Source organism: Danio rerio, chromosome 20 (assembly GCF_052040795.2).
Source record: "Danio rerio strain M-AB ecotype USA chromosome 20, GRCz13ab, whole genome shotgun sequence".
Classification (NCBI taxonomy): Eukaryota; Metazoa; Chordata; class Actinopteri; order Cypriniformes; family Danionidae; genus Danio; species Danio rerio.
In genome coordinates this window covers 36,329,123-36,355,000 of record NC_141040.1, presented here as the reverse complement: position 1 = coordinate 36,355,000, position 25,878 = coordinate 36,329,123, and the positions used below count along the sequence as shown (strand labels likewise).

At 35.4% G+C, this 25,878-nt stretch overlaps 2 protein-coding genes and 1 long non-coding RNA gene across 5 annotated transcripts in view; 2 read left to right on the top strand and 1 right to left on the bottom strand.

The window, feature by feature from the left end:
* afg1lb (AFG1 like ATPase b) overlaps positions 1 to 18,181 on the top strand; it is a 123,359-nt gene extending 105,178 nt beyond the window's left edge. For 2 of the 3 annotated variants that reach the window (XM_087296983.1, XM_087296984.1), the window contains exons 8-13: positions 3,689 to 3,771; positions 6,120 to 6,190; positions 6,910 to 7,010; positions 15,631 to 15,771; positions 16,212 to 16,325; positions 17,610 to 18,181. In XM_087296983.1, the coding sequence (XP_087153109.1) occupies positions 3,689 to 3,771; positions 6,120 to 6,190; positions 6,910 to 7,010; positions 15,631 to 15,771; positions 16,212 to 16,325; positions 17,610 to 17,738 (639 nt within the window). In that variant the 3' untranslated portion in view covers positions 17,739 to 18,181. 3 annotated transcript variants of the gene reach the window in all.
* Positions 1 to 25,878, bottom strand: part of LOC141379314 (uncharacterized) — a 187,071-nt gene that overhangs the window by 102,284 nt on the left and 58,909 nt on the right. The window lies entirely within an intron of this gene.
* The window catches only part of foxo3b (forkhead box O3b), a 45,946-nt gene continuing 42,876 nt past the window's right edge, over positions 22,809 to 25,878 (top strand). The window contains 2 exon segments of the mRNA NM_131085.1: positions 22,809 to 23,336; positions 24,209 to 24,903. Coding sequence (NP_571160.1) covers positions 24,373 to 24,903 — 531 coding nt within the window. The 5' untranslated portion in view covers positions 22,809 to 23,336; positions 24,209 to 24,372.

Genomic DNA, 25,878 nt, shown 5'->3' with positions numbered 1-25,878 from the left:
TTATGACTAAATTATAAAATGACCTAAAATATTTACTTGATATTGTTTCTGTTTATATATTTTTATGTATTTACTTAATCAATATTTTCTATTTATTAGTTTATTTTCAACGTTTGGAATATCATGTATAATGTTTGCAAATGATACTGGGAAGTCAGAAATAAATTGTTTGACATCTTTGGAAACAGAAGTTAGTGAGATGTTGTTAAAGTGATAATTCAGAGGCTTTCAGTTTAAAAAAAGTTGTCAAAGTTGCTCAAATTGCCCACTAAACAACTGCCCTAAAACTGATCTTACTTCCAGCTGGTGCTAAAACTAAACTAAAACAAACATTTCAAATAAATGTTGGTCAGTTAGGAGTTCCAGCTTAACAGGGGCTGTTTTGTTGAAGGCCGAGCATGTGCATCAGAGTTGTGTGGCGAAGTGCATCCAAAGTGCCGACGATGAAGATCTTTGAGGAGTTATGAGTCTTTAATGAACCCATCAAAGGCCATAATCATGCAATGATCCACAAGAGGACGTGTCTTCAACTGATTATAAAGCACCAAGCACTGGAATCATTACTGATTGTATTCCTCTCCCCCTCTTTCTCTCTCTCTCCTCACGATTACTCTCCTGAGAGATGGCCCATCAACCGTTAAGATATACTCACGCAAATGGAAAGTTTTTACTATAAGAAAAAAAAAACAGACAGACAGGATGTGTGGAGGAATAGCTGGTTTTGATGGAAGCGCGGTGCTGTCGTGGTCGTTGCCGGCTGTTTACATGGCCGCCTGGTGACAAGGTCGAGCAGGGTTGATGAAGTGACACTTTTCCTTTTGTGTTCTCCTGCTCATGGTTTGTCAGCCTGTCATTACGGCTGATTCAGCCAATTGGCTCGGACGAGGAACTCTGAGCTCGAGAGAGAAAAGTTGACAGCGGCGGAGAATGGGGGGAAGAGGCGAGAGATACAGAAAGAAGAGGAATAGATCGCTCCTCTCTCGCTCTGTGTGGTGATTGCTAATTATCTTTAGTTCAAGGAGGAGGGTGGCGGAAAATTCACTGATTTCATAATTCGCTGGAGCTGTCATTGAGGACTGATTCAGGCAAAGGCCTCTCGCCTAAATACCACATATTATCCACATCCTGTTAAAAATAATCACCCTTCCTTTTCATCAGTCATTTTTGTCATCATTTCTCCAGCATTTTGTTCCGTTTTAATGTTTTTTTTTTTCATCACTGAGGTTTGATATGCTGTGGTTCCTCACAGTCGTGCCAAAAAACTGAGGGAATGACATGTTTAGTTAGTGTGCATCAATTCATTTGACTCTTTAAAGCAGGGGTGCCCAAACTTGGCCAGGAACCAAACATGATAAAGGCTAGTGGGCTAAAGATAAATATAGGTGGGACAATTTACCAGGGGTAATTTCCTAATTTATTTTATAAAGTTTAAAATGACTAGAAAACACTGCTTTATATTAACTAATAAAGTATTTTTTACATTGTATAATGAACTTATTACAACAAAACAGTCTCATTTATAACAGAATTAGACTAGTTTTTGCCTTGCTTGCTGATGTCTTCTGCATAGTCCTCTATTCATCGAGTGACAGTATTTACGTTTTTAAAAATCTGATTCATTTACATTTGATTGAAACATTTCATTTCAGTTTGCTTTTTTTGTAGTTCAGCAATAACACAAACAAAAAAATATTCTGGCAAATTAGAAAGGCATTCACCACAACCCTCTTCTTCATTCTCACTCTTTCTCACTCTTCTCTCGGATGGGATGCTGAGCCAAATCAAAGGTTACAATGGACCAACTTTGGCCCGCTGGCCCTACTTTGGGCATCTCTGCTTTCACCCGACAATGAAAACTAACTCCCTGTTTATTCAACTTTAAGTGGCTGCAAAACGTTTAGTTTCTGTTGAATAAAAGCAGATATTTTGCACAAGGTTGGAAGCTGGTAGCCATTGATTTCTATAGTAGAAAATAAAATGGAAGTCAATAAGATTGAGCAAAACTGGAATATCACATAACACATTTGCGAATAAAGAATCATTTCCATCCAATAAGTCAAAGAAAACAAAATCGTCATTTCCTGATAAACTAGCACCAATTATTAAAAAGAAAAATTGCATGTTCTGTAGTGGGAGAAGCCAAACTGGCTCTTTTTCCTTATTTAATAAATATATAATACATAAAAGCAATGAAGATGCTCAAGAAAGTTCTTAAAGGTAATAATACCGAAGCCTTGCTGGAAGCTAAAGATGTAATTGCATGTTCTTGGAAAAAATAGAAGGAAGACAGTCCTGTTGTATGGAAAGTATTCTAGGACTTTTTAGGGAGTCTAGATCAGAGACGCCCAAACTAGAGCCTACGGGCCAAAGTTGGCCCATGTTAACCTTTGATTTGGTCCACCATTCCATCTGAGAAGAGAGGGAGAATGATGGGAAGGTTAAGCTCAGTGCCTACGACTGAGCTCGTCTTTTCTAATTTGAACTTAACCTTTTGTTTGTTTATTTAATTGTTGAGATATGAAAAAGCAAATGAAAATACATCTTCCAATTAAATGTTGTGCATGAATCTGATTTTAAAAACTGTTAAGGTCATCAACGTGCAAATCAAATGTATTCAAATGGGATTGTTTGTTTTTATTGTAAGAAGTTCATTATAAAATGTAAAAAAGTAAATAATTATTTATATGATATATATTTATTCTTTTTTTAGGTAAATTGACTTTTAATTATGAATAAATTAAGAAATTACCCTATAACAGTTTAGTTGATTTAACTTCAGCCACCCGCAATCAAGTTTGGTTTTTGGCCCTAGAAAAAAGTTTGGGCACCCCTGGTCTAGATGGTGACTCTTTTGTTGAACTGATAGATAATGAATGTATACAGATTAGACAAATATGTTATTGCTATAGGGTTAATATTATTAATTCTTTCAAAGTGTATCAAGTTATTTCGAATTTATATATTATTTTTGTTGTATTTTTTTTTTTTTTTTTTTGGAAAAACTGAAAATGTAAAACCTTTGTCAATTTGTATGACAATGTTTGAAAAAACAATTGTTGTTAAAAATAATAATAATACCAGAGATAGGTGGATGGAAACAACTACTGGCTTTTAGTTTCCAACTTTCTTCAAAATACCTTTTTTTCCAAAAGGTTTGCAAAGTGTAAGTGAATACCTACATCATTTTCTTTCTTTCCTTTTTTTTTTTTTTTTGAGTAAATTATACCTTTAACTAAATATCAGTTAGCAATTTGACAGTTTTATAATACACAAGAACAAGTGCAAAGGTGCCATTATAAAATCTGTACACTTGCATTGTGAAAGCTGCTCAAGTTTATCCCTTAATCTTGTACCCTAATTCATCAATAAGAATGTATTAATTGTTTAGACTGAATGAGATTACATGGTAATTCCTGGATGCTAAAAGAGTTTCCAGTAGTTTAGAGTCATTAGAAAAGTTCAGACTTAATGTAAGGCTTAATCGAATGGCTTTTATTTGGATAATATGGATCACATGGTGTGAATATTATTTGGTTGTAGCAATTAAAATGAGTGCATTCACAACGTCCATGTGGCATTGTCACCATCTAGGGGTGAACTAGGTTTGGCTAACCAAAGTAAACAGCAAAAACAAAACTTGAAACAACGTCACTCTAATTCTGATCACATTTCTCTTTTTGTCACACAGGAGTACTGTCGGATTGTCAGTCTGGACACTGGAATAGATTTCCGGACGAGGGAAATGAAACCAGCAGGAAGATTATACTACATGTAAGACAAATGATCATTTGAGAGTACCGCACTAGAGAACGATGTTGTTATAACATACAGTTGAAGTCAGAATTATTAACCCCCCTTTGAATTTTTTTCTTTTTTTCAATTTTCCAAATGATGTTAAACAGAGCAAGGAAATTTTCACAGTATGTCTGATAAAAAAAAATTCTGGAGAAAGACTTTAAATTTTTTAAAAAACATTTTAAGGTCAGAATTATTAGCCCCTTTTAGCTATATATTTGTTTCGATAGTCTACAGAACAAACCATCGTTATACAATAACTTGCCTAACTACCCAAACCTGCCTAGTTAGCCTAGTTAAGCCTTTAAATGTCACTTTAAGTTAAATAGAAGTGTGTTAAAAAATCTAGTCAAATATTGTTTACTGTCATTATGGCAAAGATAAAATAAATTATAGAAATGAGTTAATAAATCTATTCTGTAAAGAAATGTGTTGAAGAAATCTGCTCTACATTACACAGAAACTCAGGGAAAACTAAAACTGTGTGTGGGGGAGTAATAATTCTTACTTCAACTGCAAATAAAAAGCTGTAAAGTAGTTTGGGGTTAGCAAGTTTTTTTACGCAGCAGATGCCCTTCCAGCCGCAACCCATCTCTGGGAAACATCCACACACTCGCTCATAAACTGCGGACAATTTAGCCTACCCAATTCACCTGTACTGCATGTCTTTGGACTGTGGGGGAAACCCGGAGCACCCGGAGGAAACCCACGCAAACACAGGGAGAACATGCAAACTCCACACAGAAACGGCAACTGAGCAGAGGCTCAAACCAGCAACCCAGCGACCTTCTTGCTGTGAGGCGACAGCACTACCTACTGCGCCACTGCTTCACCCATATATATTATTATTTCTTTATATATATATATATATATATATATATATATATATATATATATATATATATATATATATATATATATTTATTTATTTATATATTTATTTATTTATTTTATTTTTTATTATTTTTTATTTGAAATATTAATTATTTGAAATAATTTTCTAATTAACTAGTAAAGTAATGAATTGATTTTAATTAATCAACTGAATTAAAATCAAAGAAGTCACAATGAATAACGCAGTCAGTGAGTGAATGTGTTCCTTATTTTGAAAGCCTTGAAGAAAAGGAAAAGGGACAGTGTCAATAAGACAAAGACAAATAGTAAGAAAAGTAGCAAACACATTGCTTTAAAATTTCATTAATTCTAATATACAACATCATTCTAATATACTTTTGATGTGTTTTAATTAAAGGTAAATGAAGGTTATACAGTGTGTTGTTAACTGCAGAACTCCTCTTTAAAAAAAAATAAATAAATAAAAAGTTCTGAAAGAGATAATAAAAAAGCAATGCTAAACTAACTTAAAAGTAACGTAACACTTTTAATAATAATACTTACTATATAAACTAATTATGTAACGCACCTAGTTACTATTTTGGGGAGTAACTCATTATTGTAATGCATTACTTTCAAAAGTAACTTTCCCCGATCTATCCACGATACGTCACAATATTTGTAAATGAAGGGGAAAAATGCATAAAAGTTCACAGCTGTCAAAAAAGCTTGAAAATTCTGATGTGCAGCAGAGAGCAGTTTGTGACTAAAAAGGTCACATCTCAAAATTAGTCATAAACCAGCAGCATCCCAAAAACTCAATTTCATTTTCTGTGAACTTTAGACACTTATTTAGCCAAGCCAAACACCAAAGTGGTAAAATGCCGCAGTTAAAGAGTGATGAATTAAATGAGATCTTTTGTACAATATAAATATATAAATATCCATACTTGGCACTAGAGTAATATAAATAAAATAAATTGCCATATTGATATTTTGTCCCAGCCCTACTATATATCTATTAAAAAAGCACTTATTTTTCCTCACATAAATGTTTTAATGTCAGGTAGATTTGTAATAATACACAAACAAATAAAGCAACAAAGTAAAAAACTAATGAAACATGTCACCGTGGCTCTGGACTCGACTACCAATCAGAGAAAAGAAAACAACTGCAAATGAATGTCAATGTGTGAGGGCACATTGATATAAACATACACGCGTCGCCTTTATCTGACTTATTATAAACCCTTTATCTCAACAGCCGCTCTTTTGGAGGATGTTAATATGCATGTGTTTGCTGACACCTGATTGCTGCTCTCTCTTATTCACACTCTCTCAATGTTTGCGTTTTGAATCCAGCATCCTGTTTCATTGAGGCACTGTGGAAATTCAAACACAGGCCTTCAGCGCGCACTGTTTGATGTGACCACTTCAAACATGCTTAATTTCATATTCAATTATCTCTCTCTTTCACTCGCTTTCCATAGATCAAGTGAGCCTGATGCAGAGAATGCTGTCAATGCGCTGTTTGAGGAACTGGCATTCAGACAAAATGATGGTGAGCAAGTTCATTTGCCTTTGCATGGATGGGGTTTTAAGGTTAAGTGTGGATGTTTCCTTGACTTGGTGCGTGGGGTTTGAGTTTGTAAGGTTTTTATGTGTACACTGTTAGATATTTTATTGTGTTTAGCGGTAACATACTGGCAGCATTGTTTCCAGCAAGTTACCTCAACTGCCGCTTAACAGTAACTTACCCGTAAATGTGCTTTACAGTAGCAGGGCACAACCACAATTTAATTTTACAATAAAAAACAACTTCTTTTTATAGTAATCTGCCCTTTACCACATTTAAATTTTACAGTATTACCATTTGACAATAATTTTACTGTATTTTCTTACGTTTCACACGAGCAATACAAAATCTTTATTTTTTACTATTTATTTACTGTTGAATTCAATAAATTCGAAATAAGTGACAATTGTTTTCATCAACTGTCTCAATTTTGTCTCAACTACAAAAGCAGTACTTGATTACAGTAGAATACCGCAAATTCCTAATATGCAGTAAGTTACTGTAAAAGATTTCAAATGGCCTACAGTGCTGTGGACATTACAGTAGTGAACTGTAAAGAATGTATGTGGTATTTTTCTGGGTGTTTTTGCTGTAAATAGCTGTCAAATTAGGGCAAGGTCTAACAGTGTATGCCTTGTTGTTTCAGTGCTGAAGGTTTTAGGTGTAACTGTAGTAAATCTATGTGTGCAATTGAACATTTAAAGTGACCAGGCCGAGGGTGTTGAATGTCCAGGGAAGAGAAGTAACCCTGAGCCGGACCTGCGGAACCATTGCAGATTGCAGCTTCCAGGAACTCTGTGAGCAAGTGAGTCTGTGAATGAGATCTGGTTTGTGGTGTATTTTACACAAGTTTAAAAAGTTCATATGCAAGAGGTTAAACTGGCCATGAATGGACTTTACAAAAAATATTAAGAGTTTATATGGAATTCTGTTTGCATTTAGTCAATTAATTAACTGAATGTTATGCAGATCTTTATTTCAATGCACTGTAAAACACAGGTTATGTTGCTTTAACTTATTTTAATAAGCTAATCAGGTTTTTACTTATTTTTTTAGTTATAAAAATTTTAACTAAATATTTTTAGTCAGTTTGATCTCAGTTGAGATGATCTGAAAACTTCATTTGATTAAACTAATAAATGTAATGCAGCAAGAATTTTTTTCATTGTATGATGATGTAATTCCAACTGAAATGGAATATTGAGTGGCATTTTATTTTTGAGCTGCTTTTCTCATCTTTCACTTGCAGCAAACTAGTGGTTGGAGGTGCAGGGCTAAGCATTGTTCGCTGTCAAACTGGTGTCATCTGAGACTCGGATTCAGATTTTGATCTGAAAATTACTAAATCAAACTTTTCTTCTTTAGTGGATTAACTGGCACTGACTTATTGTTCACATTAAAGGAACACTCCAGATCTTCTAGAGTTAAACAGTCGACTTGAACCATTTTTTTCAAATCTATTTAGCCAATTTCTGGCAGATTTTCTGGCGGGGTCACTTTTACCTTAGCTTGGCATAATGAATTGAATCGAATTTGACCATTAGCATTTCGTTCCAAAAAAAAAAAAAGTGTTTTTATATTTTTCCTATTTAAGGTTGGACTCTTCTGTAGATACATTTTGAAACAGAAAAATGAAAAATAAAAAAGCTACTTTCTAGGCCAATATTGCTGGGAACTATACTCTCATTCTGGCGCAATAGTCAAGAAACGCTGCTGCTGTACCATGGAGACATGAGAGCTTCTGTACAGAACATACAGAGCTACATTTGACAGACACAATCAATGAACACTTAATGTCAACTACATTATTTAGGGGATTATCCATTATGACATTGATAGGATCTGTTGTTGTCAAGATTAGGCTTCTAAATAAGGAAATAAAATGTCCTATAAGATCTTGAATACCACTTATATCCCTCATTGCAGGTCTCTCTGGAAAGCCTGATATTTCTGTGCCAGTCTTATTACTTATATTATCATGCTCACTTGAACTTGCAGCAAGTGATATGGAGAAAACGCACACAAGCTCTGAGATAAAATCATAATGACTTGCATTTAAAAATCTTTCATTCGTAGATCCTTTATTTTATAAATGCAACATTTTTAATAACTGTAATTCACTTGTTAAGAGGCCCCTGTTTTGACTCTATCCGATAGCATATAGTAGTTGTTTTTTTGTTGTTGCTTTTTTTGCATTACTTTTTTAATGCTTTTAGTTTATATATAGAATGAACGCCTCGGCTTAGTTTGCAGTGCATTATGCAAGGATCATTATGCCTTCGGTTTATTTCAGAACAAGAAATCTGCTCATTGGATTCAAAAGAGGTTCAAGTCAACTGTTTAACTCTATTAGACTTGTAAAATAAGCCTTTCTCAAAAGAAAAAGGTGGATACCTTTAAGTCTAACAATATGCAATCATGATTTCATGCAGACTTTAAGCACTCTTTTTAATTTTTGGTTCCTAATCACAACAAAGCTGTTTTACTTTTAACACTCAAAAGTTTCATTAAAAAAAGCAAAAATAGGCCTAATGTACATTACATTACATTAATTCATTAACTAATGTTTTGCTGATAAGCCCTGTTATAAAGTGTTATTATTTTTTTGTATAAACTGGGACATGATGTTTAATAAATAATGCAGTATTTAAACACATTTTGTTGCCACAATACAATAATCTTTATTATCACTTCATCTATTTAATGCATTCCTCATAAAAGTATTTATTTCTTCAAAGTTCAAATTTTTGATTAGTATTAACTAAGGATGCTCCAATCAGGATTTTTGCAGCCGATACTGAGTACCGATTCCTTGTCATGGAAATCGGCCGATACAGAGAAACAATTCTGATGCTTTAAGCTTTATTATGCAGAAAGCACACTTCCCTCTAAGTATAATACATAAAAAAAAGTTTGGAGTGCATGTTGGATGCATAAGAATTTAAAATGCAAACCTATAAGTCTAATACTTCTTTACTAAAAGTAAGTATAGGTCTATAAAGTACTGTGTATTGTAAGTAACAAAAGTGTTATCATTAAATATTCATTTCATTTTTATTTTCGGCTTAGTCCCTTTATTAATCAGGCGTCGCTACAGCAGATTGAACTGCCAACTTATCCAGCATATGTTTTACGAGGCGGATGGTCTTCCAGCTGCAACCCCTAACTGGGAAACACCTATACACTCCTGCATTCACACACATATGCTCTTCTGACAATTTAGGTTATACATACATACAGTTGAACTCAGAATTATTAGCCGCCTTATGCCCCCCCCCCCCCCCCCCCCCCCCCCAATTTCTGTTTAATGGAGAGAAGATTTCTTCAACATATTTCTAAACATAATAGTTTTAATAATTCATTTCTTATAACTGATTTATTTTATCTTTGCCATGATGACAGTAAATAATATTTGACTAGATCTTTTTCAAGACACTTCTATTCAGCTTAAAGTGACATTTAAAGGCTTAACTGGGTAAATTAGGTTATCTAGGCAGGATAGGGTATTTAGGCAGGTTATTGTATATTGATGGTTTGTTCTGTAGATTTAGAAAAAATATATAGCCTAAAGGGGCTCATAATTTTGACCTTAAAAGGGTGTTTTAAAACTGCTTTTATTCTAGTTGAAATAAAACAAAGAAAAAATATTATCAGACATACTGTAAAAATTTCCTTGCTGTGTAAAACATCATTTGGGAAATATTTAAAAAAGAAAAAAAAAATCAAAGGGGGGCTAATAATCTTGACTTCGACTGTAGTTGCTGGCTGTGTTCTATTCTGAGTTATCCCCCTATGCCCTATTTGTATAGAACATTCTGACATTTAAACTTGGAATTATTTACACTTTTTATATTACTAAAAGCAATAAAGTCATCAGTCTTAGGTGTAATTTGCTTTCAAAGTATTTTTACAGTTCAGTTTTAGCGATCTTCATGTTTACAATTGCGCTCCCTTCGCAGTGCACTTTGAAAACATTTTAAACACGGCCGTGGCTTATGACGAAAGCTATAGATGACCTTTTATTTAAAAGCGGAATTTTTGTTTTGTCTCTAAAGCTTGTGAAAAAACAAACAAAAAACATAGCTTACGATAATACTTGTAATTTATAGGTTATTTATGGGCCTGCTGGTGAGAACAATTCTGCAGTAGTTTGCATGCGTCAAATTGTAAAAGTAGACTTTTAAAAAAATTTAAATAAATAAACAATATCTTACTTAATCACAATAATAATAATCATCATCATTAATATTATTGATATTATTATTAAAGTGGGATTTTTTTATTTCCTAATAAATATTTATTAATATTACATTTCATTTCTCATTAAATCACCTCATTATTTATTTATTTACATGATTTATATATGATATTAGAATACGTGTTAGCTTTTGTAAGTGATTTTATGTTTTGGAATAGAATATGTTCTCAATAATATTTGAAAAGGAAGCATTGGCCCTACAGTATATGTGCTGTTTAGATATATTCCAATTAAAATGGAAAGCGAGTGCATGTTTTTACCAAAACTAATATTGGATTATTTTTTAAATGCATGTGCATGTAAAACAATATAAGTTGCACAAAGAAATTATAGGGGTTTTCTCTAAGGAAATTGTTACCACCCCATTTAGAGCATCATTATGGGCGTTTCATGTTATAACTGACGTTGTTCAAATAATAGATCTGTGACAGAGAAACTACAGGTTTTTGGAAGCACTCACTACTACATCGATCTTTTCCCAAACAATGGATCCTACAATGATAGTTCCACCACGAGTTACACTGTTGTTTGGGAAACGCACCCCCAGATCAGTGAGTACAGAGTCATTAAACATGATTATTGGCTGATGCTGAACGATCGGAGCATCTCTAGTATTAACAAATACAGGTTTTTACTTTACTTTACATATACCCATTTTGTAGGGATGAGAATAAGCCTCATGAGGCACCAAAATTCTTTACTAGATTTTTAAAAATGCAATTTAACCTGAAAAAAGAAGTCTGATTCCTGGTCAGAATGCAAAAGCAACTTATTTTACCCACTTAGTGAGACTAAATTTCTTCTTTTATGCATCACTTTGCTTTTTTCCATTTAGTTTTTCACATCCATCGTCCCACTCTCCCGAAATAACTTATAGCCCATGTCTTGATCCATCCATCCATCTGCCTATAATTCACTTTATCACTGCAACACGACTAGTATAAGCCAGCCTGTGTGTGTGTGTGCTTGTTTATGTATGTAACCTTGGACTTGGTTTACCAGTTTGATGCTCTCTTTTTTGTTTGTGAAGGAAAGAAGGATGAGTATGCTGCTCTCTAATGGAGCCGAGGCACTGTCTCTGCGTCCTTCAGTGCTTTTGAGAGCGCTGTTCACTTCAATGTACTGAGAGTGTGAGTGAGTTTGTGTGTGTGTGTGTGTGTGCGCGCGCTTGTACATGTGTGGATTTGTCTGAAGAGTCCTCAACTTCTTCGTCTTCATAGTCAGGCTAATGCAGCTGAGACTATGTCAGCATGTGTTAATGTGCCTTTCCACTTAGTTACCACAGAGATACATGTTACCCAGAGAAGATGCAGAATATAGGGTGAAACTGAAGATTAGAGACAAAAATTCAAGAGGGAGTAAGCACTAGATGAGAGAGATATGGATGGATGGGTAAAATGGTATGTGACAAGACTTTAGAGACGACATCTGTGAAGTTTCCCTCTCATTTCCTGTCCAGATGGAGAGACTCATGATGCCGAATCAGATGAATTTGTGTGGGTTTTGGGTATATATTTTATCATACATACAAAAATAATACAACGTACACCAGGGCTTGATTTTAACTTTTTTGATCACCAGCCATTGTGGCCAGTAGTTTTCCTGCATCACTTGCCATTTTCACTAGCCACAATTTTGTTGTTGGCAAAATACATTTTATATGAATAAATTTGACTTTGGCATAATAAAATTACTTGATTTAAATTTTGTGCTATGTCCACATGACTCCTCGTTAATTTAACTTTTTTGATTTGATTTTTTAATTTTCTTTAACCACAAGTGGGTTATAGTTACATAGGGCTCTATTTTGACGGTCCATGCGCTGGTCCATATTTTGACGGTCCTGAAACGCTTTCAGGGCGTGTCAGGACGCGTTTTTGCTAATTTAAGGACGGGAAATCTGCCTTGCACAGTGGCGCATGGTCTAAAAGGGTTGAGTTTATTTTCTTAATGAGTTATAGGTGTGTTTTGAGAATAAACCAATTATAGTCTCATCTCCCATTCCCTTGAAGAGTCAGCTGTGTTGCGCCAAGAGCGCGTTCGCTATTTACAGGACGCAAAGTAAGTCTAAGTGGAAAAAATGAGCATTTCACAAGCAAACAGTTAACAGTTGACAGTGTTTTAACAGAAAACTGTTAAACAGCATCTACTGCGTGAGAATGAGAGATAATGTATCTACTTTTACTTTCGCTCTTGGATAGGGAAACCTTTACGCACAGACATCAATTAGCCTATAAATAATTAATTTCGTTTGTTAAGCGCAAAGATTTGTTTCAAAACTATTTCTAAATTCAGTTCTAATTTCTAGCAAACGAATAAATGAACAATAATGACCAAGTGTGGTCAAAATACTGAGTTATTTCCAAATACACCTGCCATGCCCCATATGGTCTAAAACCTGACAGGTGGGCAAATCTAAGCTTGTTTTTAATAAAACAAATGTAAATATGGATATATCAAATAATACTGCTAATAATAATAACATTATACAAAAGCAAATTGTTATAAATGAACTGAAAAAGCCCCCGAGATGAAGAAGACATAAAAGCAGTGATTTTTAATATTTATGTAGGCTAGAAAATAATATGTTTTGTAATATTTTAATCCTTTATATTTATATCCTATATCTATTCTTATTATATTCTATATATATCCTTAATATTTACATTTTTTCATATGTAAAGATATTTGCCTATTGCTCTCTTGTGCGTATTAAGCAGTGCGTAAGCGAGGCGCGACTCTGCGCCGGAGTTTAGACCAGGTTAGTTTTGGTCTAATGAAAAATCTATTATAGTTTCTCAAAATAGCGACGCGCCAGCGGTCCGCCTCAGAACGTCTTCCTTTTTAGACCAGAACGCCTATGGGCGCACAAATGAGCGCTAATGCATTTGCTATTTAAACAGCGTAGCGCAACGCCTCAAAACGACTCTTGCGCCAAGCTGAAACTACCAAAAGACTACTGCGCCACGCCTTGCGCCACACTGCGCCGGGTGTATGATAGGGCCCATAGTGTTGCATTGCAATTGGTTTTATTTCAAATGGCTTCTAAGGGTTCAACACTAAGGATTTAACTTCTCTGGCCATACTAAACTTATTATTTCCTTGCCACAAATGTCAAATAATGGGCCAAAACAAGCAAAATATAACTTTTTATTCAACAAAAATGTTCTTAAAAAACAATTGACATTTAAAAAAAAAAAATTCATGTATCTAAAACTATACACAGTATTCTGTCCAGGCTAAAGGTCCCAGATCACCAGTTAACTGGTGGATGGAGAGTTGATCTCCTATTAAAACAATGTTATTATAAAGGATGATAATATAACCATATTAACAAAAATAACTGTAAACAAAAGAAAGCCGGTGAAAGATATTCTGTGTGTGATAATGAAAGCATGATCATTATTGTTAGGCTCATTAATAATCTGTTCAAAGAATGGTTAAAGTGGAAGCAGCAATCGTTGCTGCTAATAAAAAATCCCAAGCTCTTGAAAGTAGCAGGTCTTTGGTAGCAGGACTGTGCATGCATGTCTTTTTCAAAGAGAAACGATCACACCAGTGGCGTTTCCAGGTACGGTTGCTTCACGAAAGGAAACGGGACACGGGAGCTTTTAAGCACTTGCACGTCAGCGAGTGAAGATCTCTATGCGCATGATCGTCCTCTCATTTGGTATTCACCTGCTTTCTTTTGCTCACAGGAACAGTTATCAGTCGAGCTTCTTCTCGATTCTAAGATCACATTTGCATGCATATTGACAAGCGGTCTTAAAATAAAATTCGAATCTTTAGTGACAAGGCAGCACTGACAATTTAAGAAATATTTTTTAACCAACAGCCATCTCACCTCAGGCCATCCAAAGCTGAATTGTCGTCCTTAATGATTCATGTCAATGCTTACTAGCACTTTGAGAGTCAATAATTCATATACTCTCAAAACAAAATGAGAAAGTGTGTTTAACACCGGTTTATCTATTCTTCTGTCCAAATTGGATCAGCTTCTTCAATTCAATCGCTGTTTGAGTTATTTGAAAACAGGATAAGTAGACGAAAAATAAATATCAAAAAAATTCTGGCATGGTAGGAAAAAATATGCTAGTATATTGGTTGATTTTTGAGTCTTAGGCCCAATCCCAATTCTATGCCCTTCTCCCTACCCCTCGTTTTGCGCATTCATGTGAAGGAGTAGGGGCTAAGGGGAAGGGCTAGATAGCCCTTGAAACTGAGATTTTTCAGGACCACAAAATTTCTCAGAATAAACCAGCTACAGTTGTGCTCACTGCAGAGCCACTTGGGCAGAGCTGAGCTCTAGCAAGGGGTTTAGCTCCAGCTCCAGCTTCATTGCACTTCTTCTACAAGTGATGTCACTGGGGTTGGGGTTAGGAGTGGGGTGGATGTACACATTAAAACAGCTTATACGAGGAGGAGTTGGAGCTCAAGCTCCCCCTCTCTCTGGAGCTCAAGTGGCTCTGCAGCAAACAGTGTCGCGCTACAATGGCGGGGGGATTGGGGTTGGGGTGAAATTCCTGGAGTTTTACTGGAGACAGAACAAAATGGGAGATGGGTCTGAAACACAGGAGACTCTCTGGAAAAACTGTAGTGTTGGCAGGTATGGCCAAGGTGAAGGAGTAGGGATACAAAAATAGAATTGGGATTGGGCCTAAGAGACTGTCGGACTTGATTGATTGACTTGTAGACAGCATCAAAGATTCGTTAGATTTTGTGAACTTGGTCATCCAGCCGGTTCAACAGCATCACTTTAGACCATTTAGCTTGTAAATAATGATCAGTTCCTTGCATAGATTGATAGTTTCACTTCATACACATGTTAGGTTCCACATAATTTCTTCAGGTCATCCCAACAAAAATTAATTAAGTTAACTTAACTGTTTTGTTTTTTTTTACAAATCTTAGTGGATTGAACATAAAACAAGTCAGAGTTTAAGACACTGATATAATGATTCCCATCAACCTGCATTTTATGAATCACCACTATAGTTTCATCGAAAAATCTTTAATGCTTTCCTAATGAAACATCATCTAAAATAACTTGTTTCAAATGTTATTTTATTTATAGCCTGCTGATTTGTAAAATGAACAGCAGATGTTCATTTTTGATTAGATTATGCCTTTAATGTTACCTATTTGTGTGTTTGTTTGTTGTTTAAAGCCACTGGGTGCAGGCGATTATTTAGAAATCGCACGCTGTTTTGACACGGTCATCATACGTAATGTTCCTTACCTTCAACTCGGAATGAAGGACCAGGCGAGACGTTTCACTACACTCATCGACAACTTCTATGATCAAAAGGTATTGTGCAACAAGACTCTCCTCAAGCATGTCAATATTCAGAACTAAAAATAACTACTGTAATATACCGCTGCAACATTTGTTTCATACATTGTTGATCACCTGTGTAATCATTTAAAGGGATAGTTCACACAAAACCGAAAATTCTGTAATCATTTACTGACCTTTCTCTTGTCATAAATCTATTTGAGTTTCTTTTTTGTAATGAACACAAAAGAAGTTATTCTGAAACATGTTAGATTGTATTTTTGTATATATATAGATTGTATATATAGTATTTTTCAAAACATCTTTTTCATTCAACATATAAAGGAAACTCATAAAGGTTTGAAACCACTTAAGGGCGAGTAAATGATTGGTAAAATTTCATTTTAGGTTGAACTATCTCTTTAACAGCAACATATCTAGTTTGTCACCATCTCTCTGTGTAAAACTCTCAGGTTAGAGTGGTGATGTTGGCTGATGCACCGTTAGACCGTCTCCTTGATCAGGGACAGATGACTGGTGAAGAAGCGAGAGATCGCCTAATGCTGGATGAACTCGGCCTGACTGATGTAATGATAGAACCAAAACACTGCCACCTATTGGCAATACATTATAATTTTACTTTACATTCCCTAAACAAACACTCTCAGTACACATAATGTAACATACATTTGAAGTCAGAATTATTAGCCCCCCTGAATTTTTAGACCGCTTGTTTATTTTTTCCCCAATTTCTGTTTAACGGAGAGCAAATATTTTCAACACATTTCTAAACATAATAGTTTTAATAACTCATCTCTAATAACTGATTTATTTTATCTTTGCCATGATGACTGTAAATAATATTTTACTAGATATTTTTCAAGACACTTCTATACAGCTTAAATTGACATTCAAAAGGCTTAACTAGGTTAATTAGGTTACCTAGGCAGGTTAGGGTAATTAGGCAAGTTATTGTATAACAGTGGTTTGTTCTGTAGATTATTGAGAAAAAATATAGCTTAAAGGGGCTAATAATTTTGTCCCTAAAATTGTGTTTTAAAAATTAAAACTGCTTTTATCCTAGTCGAAATAAAACAAATAAGTTTTCTCCAGAAGAAAAAAATATTATCAGACATACAGTGAAAATTTCCTTGCTCTGTTAAACATCATCAAACACAAACACACCTGCCTGTAATTATCACGTGGTGTTCAGGTCCTAATTAATTGATTCAGGTGTGTTTGATATGGGTAGCAACTGAAATCTGCTTGAAGGTGGCTCTCCAGGAACAGGGTTGGCCACCCCTGGTTTAGAGAGTGTCATTTCTAATTTAATGTAATCTTTTGTTTTATTGCTTAGCTACAAAAAGCTAACAGAAATTGAATGTTTCAGTTAAATAAATCTGATTTTTAACTCTCACCCACTGGATAGAGCAAAATGCAGAGATGTCAGTGAGCAAATGAAGGCAGATTCTGCTTGACTAGTGTATGCAGCATTGAACTCCACTGTGCTATAAATGTAATTGTTTATGTCAAGGGTGTCCAAACTTGGTCCTACAGGGCGCGTCCTGCAGATTTTAGCTCCACATTGCCTCAACACACCTGCAAAGATGTTTCTAGCTAGTCCGTGTGTGTCTGATTGGGGTTTGAACTAAACTTTGCACGACACCGGCCCTCCAGGACAGAGTTTGGAGACCCCTGGCTTATGTTTGTATGGTAATATAAAAAAATATACTGCATTAGTTTTATATATATATATATATATATATATATATATATATATATATATATATATATATTTAGCCCTGATGATTCTTTGCTGAGTCCTGTAGAATGTATAATAACTGCTTATTAAAATTCATTTATTTGTTCAGGAGGCCAGCAAGCGAATTACTCTGTTCACTGCGGATGAAGAGATCTTTGCCTTCCAGAGGACAGTGTCTCGCCTTGCAGAGATGCAGACAGAACAATACTGGATAAGTGGAGATCGGAGTCAGTCATGATCTAAAAATGGTACAAGTCCATCACCATGAACAGACTGTAAGCCTGCTATTTTCAACAGCAATGGGAATCTTTCATATCCCCACTGCACCATTAATGTGCAAAAGTACATCTCATCATGCGCAGGGAGATATTGCGTATGCTGCCAAATGAGAAGATGTCTAGCACCCTCTAGTGGATTATATAATCTGTAGTGTTTAGTGTATGTACTTTTGAAAACACTCCCTCTGTGAGGAAGACAAAGTTTATTCTTAATGTAATGGCAACATAAATATTTCAGTGTTGCATGTCTCCTGTCTATTTATGCATTTATGCTTGCTTAAATATAAAAGTCATTTGCTGCTACACATAAAACAATTATGATATAATAAGCATAATTGGCATAAAAAATAAGACTTATGACATAAAATGTTTAAATTATGAGATTAAAAATGAATTGATGCAAGTAATTGTTTGTCATATTTATGATTGTCAGATTTTTTTGAGCAGTGTTTTCCAATTATGAATTTAAGAAAAAATGGCGTGAATAATTTTGTCAAATGACTGTCATAATGACTTTATTATTTTTAAGTCCTAATTGTGACTATTAATTCAAACAATGAGAAATCATTATGTTAGTTAAGTAGTTCATTTAATTATTTGTCATCATTTCAACTTAATTTCATAATTATGAGTATCTCAATTTAGACATAAATCAAAATTAAATACAGTGCTCATATATGAGTACACCCCATTTTGCAAATGAATATTTTTATCAATTTATTTATTTAAATAATATTTGTCACCGAACATCTTTAGAAATAGAAAGATAATAGATTGAAATTCATGCAACATATTGGAAAACAAAATCACAAACAAAAAAATGTCAACAAAATTGTATACATTTTTTGTTTTTCTTGAGTTTTGCTTTTTTCATTTTTTGTTTAATTTTTTTACCTAACATATAAATTTGGGTGTACTAATTTTGGATCATTATCATGAGTTATGTTATCAAATTAGCTCCAGATTTGGCTTCAGTACTGGCCAATCAAATGTATATGCACCAATTTATTATCGTAAAGCTTCCTATAGAAAATTATAATTAAAATGAAAGATTTGTAAGGGGTGTACTCTTAATTGTTGAGCACTACATATACATATATTGAATTACCTTAACATTTGCTAATTAACTTGAGTAATTCTAGTGTCGTTTATGTATACAGTTAAAGTCAGAATTATTAGTCCCTCTTTGAATTTGTTTTTCTTTTTTTAAATATTTCCCAAATGATGTTTAACACAGCAAGGACATTTTCACATTATGTCTGATAATATTTCTTCTTCCTGAGAAAGTCTTACTTGTTTTATTTTGGCTATAATAAAAGCAGTTTTCATATTTTAAAACAAATTTAAGGTCAAAATTATTAGCCTCTTTAGCCTATATTTTTTGATAGTCTACAGAACAAACCATCATTTCACAATAACATGCCTAATTACCCTAACCTGCCTAGTAAACCTAATTAACCTAGTTAAGCCTTTAAATGTCACTTTAAGCTCTATAGAAGTGTCTTGAAAAATATTAAGTCAAATATTATTTACTGGCATTGTGGCAAAGATAAAATAAGTCAGTTATTAGAAATGAGTTATTAAAACTATTATGTTTAGTAATGTGTTGAAAAAAAATCTCCTCTCTGTTAAACAGAAATTGGGGAAAAAAAATAAACAGGGGGGCTAATAATTCTGACTTGAACTGTATATGCTTAAATAGTTATAACAGCTGTACTGGTTCTGATTGTTAAATGCTAAGATGACAATTAATATCACAAATCAGATAAGCACGAACTCACATAGCTAGTTTCTTTAGATCTTGTATTATAAGGAACACCTCTTATGAAATGGGTCGGGTTGAATTATAAGTGTAAATACCATAAGAAAAGTAAAAAAATTAACAATTAATATATTTCCACCAAAATGTAATGTGCACGAATGGATAGAGAATGCATGCATGAATAAAAACAGGTAGCATCTTAGTTTTAAAGCGTTGTATATGTCTTCATGATCATACATTAAATTAAAATAAATTAAATTAAATTAAATTAAAATACAATCCTCTTGTAATTTCTCTTTGTGGTCTTAAGGTGGCAGTAGAAGATAGTTTTGTCACCTGTACTTACCCCACGTGCTCTGTGTTTTTGTTTTAAATGACACCAACACTGCACACTGCAGATCCCTATCAATCCCATATCAGAGAGCACTGATATTATAGTGACCCTCTCCAATGACAAACATGAATCTATATCAATATTCTCAGAAACAATCCTTTACACAGGCCGAAAACAAACAAAAATGCATGTCTTATAAGAGACTGTGGCCTAAAACACATCATTCTATTATCAGCATCCAGCAATGTTAAATGTTCATTTTAGACGTAGTGTCTAATGATCATAGTAAATGCAAATAGAAAAGACACCTGCAGGATTTTCTATCTACTCAGGGTTAGTGGAACAAAGGAGAGGGAGACAGGAGAGGGGGAGGGATGATTTTAAAAAGATAAGGAATGAATAGAGAAGTGGGAAACAATGCTGTTAGATCTTCAGTGACAGCATTTTAGTGCCACTTATTGTTCACACAATAGGATAAAAGAATCATAAATCGTGCAGTCTGAGTTTGTATGCTTAGTGCACGTATTTCTCTGTAGCTGCATAAATGCTATTATCGATCTCAGTTTGCATCTCCATCAACGTGCAGACAAGTGGATGAAGAGCGCGCGTTCCTTCACGAACACGAACTGCGCCCGAGAAAATGCGCATCTCTGTAGGAACAAAGGCGTGCTCGTGTTTTGATAAGACGTCACCGCACTACAGTAGCGCCCACTGAGGAGAGAAGACGGGTATAACATTTCTGGATTATGAATTACGTCATGTGTTTGAATAAAAAGCAGGCTGGCAGCAGGGGGCGTGTCATGTCGGACTACTTCACGCTGTGATTAAAGGGACAGCGCTAATGTCAATGCAAGACATGCCTCAACATAGGACAGTGGCACCACAGTAAGTACCTACCTTTTCTTCTGTTTATCTATTAGCAAATCATTTAGTGATAAAATAAAGTTTCATTGAAAATAAGAATGTTATCATACCCCTAAATTTTTTTTGCAGAATGTACACAAGGAGTTTTAAACAGATGGTACTGTTTGATGGCAAGAAATTAATAAATAAAACAAAAAAAAATATTTTTTTTATTAAATGCATGCATAAAATCAATATAAAAGCTAATATATAACTGCATAATGTTTGTTTACTTCTGGACACATTTTATACTACTTTTTTGTTGTTAAATAAAGTTAGAATCCAAATGTTTGGAATTATTAAAAAGGGGGGTAAAAAGTACAACAGTGGTGAATTCATATGAAGACATATTCATTTTGATTGTTTTGAAGGCAACATGGTGGCTTAGTGGTTAGCACTCTTGCCTCACAGCAAGAAGGTCACTGGTTCAAGTTCCGGCTGGGTCAGTTGGCATTTCTGTGTGGAGTCTACATGTTCTTCCCATGTTGGCGGCGGGTCCTCCGGTTTACCTCACAGTCCAAAGACATGCGGTGTTGAAGAATTGAATAAACTAAATTGGCAGTATGTGTGTTAAAGAGTGTGTATGGGTGTCTGTGGCCACCCCTGATGAAAAAAGGGACTAAGCCAAGGGAAAAATGTATGATTGATTGAAGAATCAATCAAATTAACACTGATTTGAAGCTGAATTTTGTGGTGTAGAACTAAAATCCAGAAAGAACATTCTGCCTAGGATCAAACCTTGTTTCACAGAAGAAATCAAATAACACTTAAACGGAACAGAGAATATGACAGGAAAATAAAAACATGACTTTTTAATTACTTTGAAGATCAGTCATATGATTATAACCCATGGGTTTTAAACTCAATCCCTGGAGGGCCGCAGCTCTACACAGTTTTGTTCCATTCCTGTCAAACACAGCTGATCCAAATAATCGGGGTGTTCAAAAGAGTCATGAACATCTTCATTAGTTGGATCAGCTGTGTTTGATCAGGGTTTGAGCAAAACTGTGCAGAGCTGCGGCCCTCCAGGAATTGAGTTTGACACCTATGTTATAACGAGGGGTGGATTTAGTGATTTTTGGGCCTTAAGCAATTCCAGCCATGGGGCCCAAGTTCTGAAATGCACACTTCCTACTTTTACTATTATTTTTTTATATTGTGGTTTGTTATATCACTCAATCTTCTTTTCTACATTTTAAATTAATGTAGTCTCTACATTATAAATGATTATTATCTTTATTGTGAATTTACAGCTAAAATTAAACGTATAGTTTTTTTAATATAAGTTTTACTGCTGGGGTGGTCCATGATGGATATTTTATTTTGTAATATTATTATTACATTACATTATTATAATAATATTAAATTTGATTGTATACTAATTAATATTTAATTATGTTAAAATTGTACTTGTTTAACTCTCACCATATGTTAGGAAACAATGTTATATATAGTTTATAGGTATAATTTATACTTCTAGATATTTATTGGGGGGCCCCAGATTTCCAGAGGCCCTAAGCGGCTGCTGACCTCGCTTATTGGTTAAATCCGCCCCTGGTTATAACCCACCATCTAACACTAAAAACGTTACCACATGCGTTACATGAGAATGCTGTCTTCAATCTATGTCATTATCCTGAAGGTACACTCTGATTTTACTAATCGCATGTATTTTCTCAGGCCTTTGGTTATAACCAATACTGCACAATGTATTTACTTGCGTTACGTGGACAAGGGTGTCTATTCTATAGCACATTTTTGATATATACCCAGATAACGTTGTTTGCATGCCTGAACCACAAATTCTAGCAACTGAATCTATATTTGGAAATCAGATAAAGTGATACAGGCTCCCTCTGTCAGTGCTGTGGAGTGACTTGTTTGAACATGTCCTCTCGCCTGATGGCAGCTGTGCTCTAGGAGGGAGCAGTGGCCCTTTAAGAGGCGATCCCGTACGCGGAATCCAGGGGGCAGGGCTCTGTCAGCGGTAGAGGCTGCGCTTCTCTTCTCGCCCTCCTCCAGTCACTCAGTTCTAAGTTGAGCTCGCTAGAGCGCTGACAGACGATTAGACCAGAAAGTCCTCTTGTGCCTATAGATAGATAGATAGATAGGTGAAGAAGCTTTCTGGAGGGGATTTTTTTCCTCAATGTACCGTCCGTGACATCGGCATCGGCGCGCGCTCTAACTAGCAGCCACTGACAATGCGCGACAGATGCGTCTTTACCTTTAACTGTTAAAGAGATTTCGGAAAGCGAAGAGACATTGAGTTAATCTGGGAATTAATACAGATATGATCACTGCAGCTAACGAGCACGCGTAGCTCTGTCCTGGTTATAGTAGTTGTCCTGATCTGATTTTGGCTGAATAGCTCGTTGAACGCGCTGCGGCTCTGACAGGTCAGTTCTTTTGTCACTACAGTGAGTTACTGCTGGTGATGCTTGTGTGCAGTGACGTTGTGGCGCTTTGTCCAAGGTGCGCTGGAGAGATATAGTTGAATTACATCAGTGCACCAAGTGACTGGAGTGCGACACAGAGAGGAGACACGGCGCTGGATGAATGGTACGTGTTGAGCTATTGCATTTTGATACATATATTCATGTACAGTCTGCATGGAGGTCAATATTCTATTTCTAGTCAAACTTGTTGTTGTTATTATTATGTATACTGAATAGTAGGACTGTCAGTATGAGGACATTTTGGCTCACATTTGAGATTAATGTCTGCAGATTGTGCAGTGCACACACACACCTTAAGAAATATTTTATTTCATTGTATTTATTTGTAACAAGCCTATAAGTCTCATACATTTCTTTATTATTTTAAAACTCACTTCATTGATGTATAATACATTGCTATTTTTAAAAAATCCATTTGTTGTGCACGCTCTTCTTTTTGGCTGACAATCAACTGTTAGTTATATTATCAATAATGTACTGAATAATGTAGAATATTGCTACGCAGTGTAAATAGATGCCCTAAATTCTCCGCTTTCACAATAAGAGGTGTAGATATCATCCGTCCACTGAAATATGAACAGTCTCAAATATGTCAACGAGTATCATTATGAAAGTTCAAAGAGCAAGAATATGTGCCATCAAGCGAGTGCTGATTTAAACTGAAACCGGAGCACTTCGCGTTCATGCTAAGCTTTGTTTATACTTTCACGTGAGTGTTGCGCGTACCACCACAGACGTGTGCGCGCGCACTCGCTCGTTCTACAGTAGGTGCGTTTATGAGACACATTTCAGAATGACATATTTAATGGATTTACTATCTCAATAATGATTCCCTTATTCGGATGGCAGAATGTTAATATTTAATGCTAGTATTAGTAGTTATATTAGTACGTTTGTCAATGCGATTTAGATGTATATAAAGATTGATGTTTTTATAAAATAGCTCTATAATGTGTTTTTCTCTTTTTGAAACAGGGAGGAGAGGTGTTAATTCCTAATAAGATTTGCACTAGTTGAAGCGTTAAGCATCATTTAGAGTAGAGGTGCATTCATGGAATGCGAATGTGACCGCATCCCACTGCCTATCTAACTTCGACCAAGACAGTAAAGAGGAGTGACAGAAAAGACTTTTAGGAAAGATGGCAGAGACAACCCTGGAGCCACTGTCCTCTCTGGACATTGCCATTGATCCAGATTTTGAGCCACAGAAACGGCCGAGATCATGCACTTGGCCTCTGCCCGAGTCCAGCATGGCTAAGCCTGCATCCAATGACACTGATATAATCCCAGAGGAAGAGGATGATGAGGATGACAGCGCGATGACAATCAATGCCAATGGCATGGGTGAAGGAGAGGACAACGGCAGCCCAAGCCTGGCCGAAGAACTAATTTCCATTAACGGCCAGGAGAACACAGGCTCTCCACTCTCTTCTCAGGCAGCTTCCGCAACCACAGCGAGTCCAGAGGTGGCCAGTCAACAGCAAACTCCCAGGAAGTCATCTTCAAGGAGGAATGCATGGGGCAACCTGTCCTACGCCGACCTGATCACCAAAGCCATAGAGAGCACCCCTGACAAGAGACTCACACTGTCCCAGATCTATGACTGGATGGTCAGCAGTGTCCCCTACTTCAAAGACAAAGGCGACAGCAACAGTTCAGCTGGTTGGAAGGTAAGCGCAGTGCATCTCCAGTCACCAATAATATGCATTTCCATGTCTTTGAGGTGTATCTGATTAAGCAAACATACAAAATAAGTGCTATTGAAGGAAATAAGGTTGAGAACTGCTGCCTGTGTCACAAGGTGTGCTGTCATTCTCTGTGCTGCATCACAACTAGAAACACATGTTCAGGCATGTTTGGCCATACTTACTTACTCACGCACAGAAAACTGGAAAGGTTTCAAGGTTTAATACGCGCGTGACTCAACTGTGAAATAAAAAGCATGATGTCACTTCTAAACAAACTGTTTAGATGCCAGCATAAAAATAAATAGGTAATTATGCATGATTAAATATAACAGAAATGTTTATCAATTGATTAGTTTGTTTTGATCATCAGAGCTGTTCACACTAAGAGCTAAAGCTATATTAGTGTCCATGATGTTCTCTTAAGTGTAAGCATACGCTGCTGTTATGTCAGCTGCCACTGTAAATACTCGAGCTCTTTGAGTTCTGTTTATTTTGGATTGACTCACGATATATTGGATTGATGATCTTAAAACACATTATGATTCCAATTATATATTTTCTTTGTGTTGTATATTTATAGTTGTACTTTGGACTTTCTTATTTCGAATTAGAATGTTTAACAAAACTTTACAGTTATCATTATCAAGTGAATGTCTCTTTTGTTATGCAATTATGATTAAACCCCCTCAAAAAAACAATATCTTCAGAGCCAAGCCTTACAAATGTCCATATTTCCAAATGTCTTTATGTTCATATCCAAACAGCTTGGCTTACGTAAAACTTGGCACGGTAAATGTATCCGCGCTTGAAGCTGCCCAGACTGTTTATGTAGGTGTTGAATGGCATTAGGAATTGCATAACAACTCAGAATGGCGCGAGCTGCTCCTTAGCAGTCAGCGGCCAGGACTGCCTTCAAAGGGAATGTCATGACCATGGGCCGCGGCCAGCACAAGACAT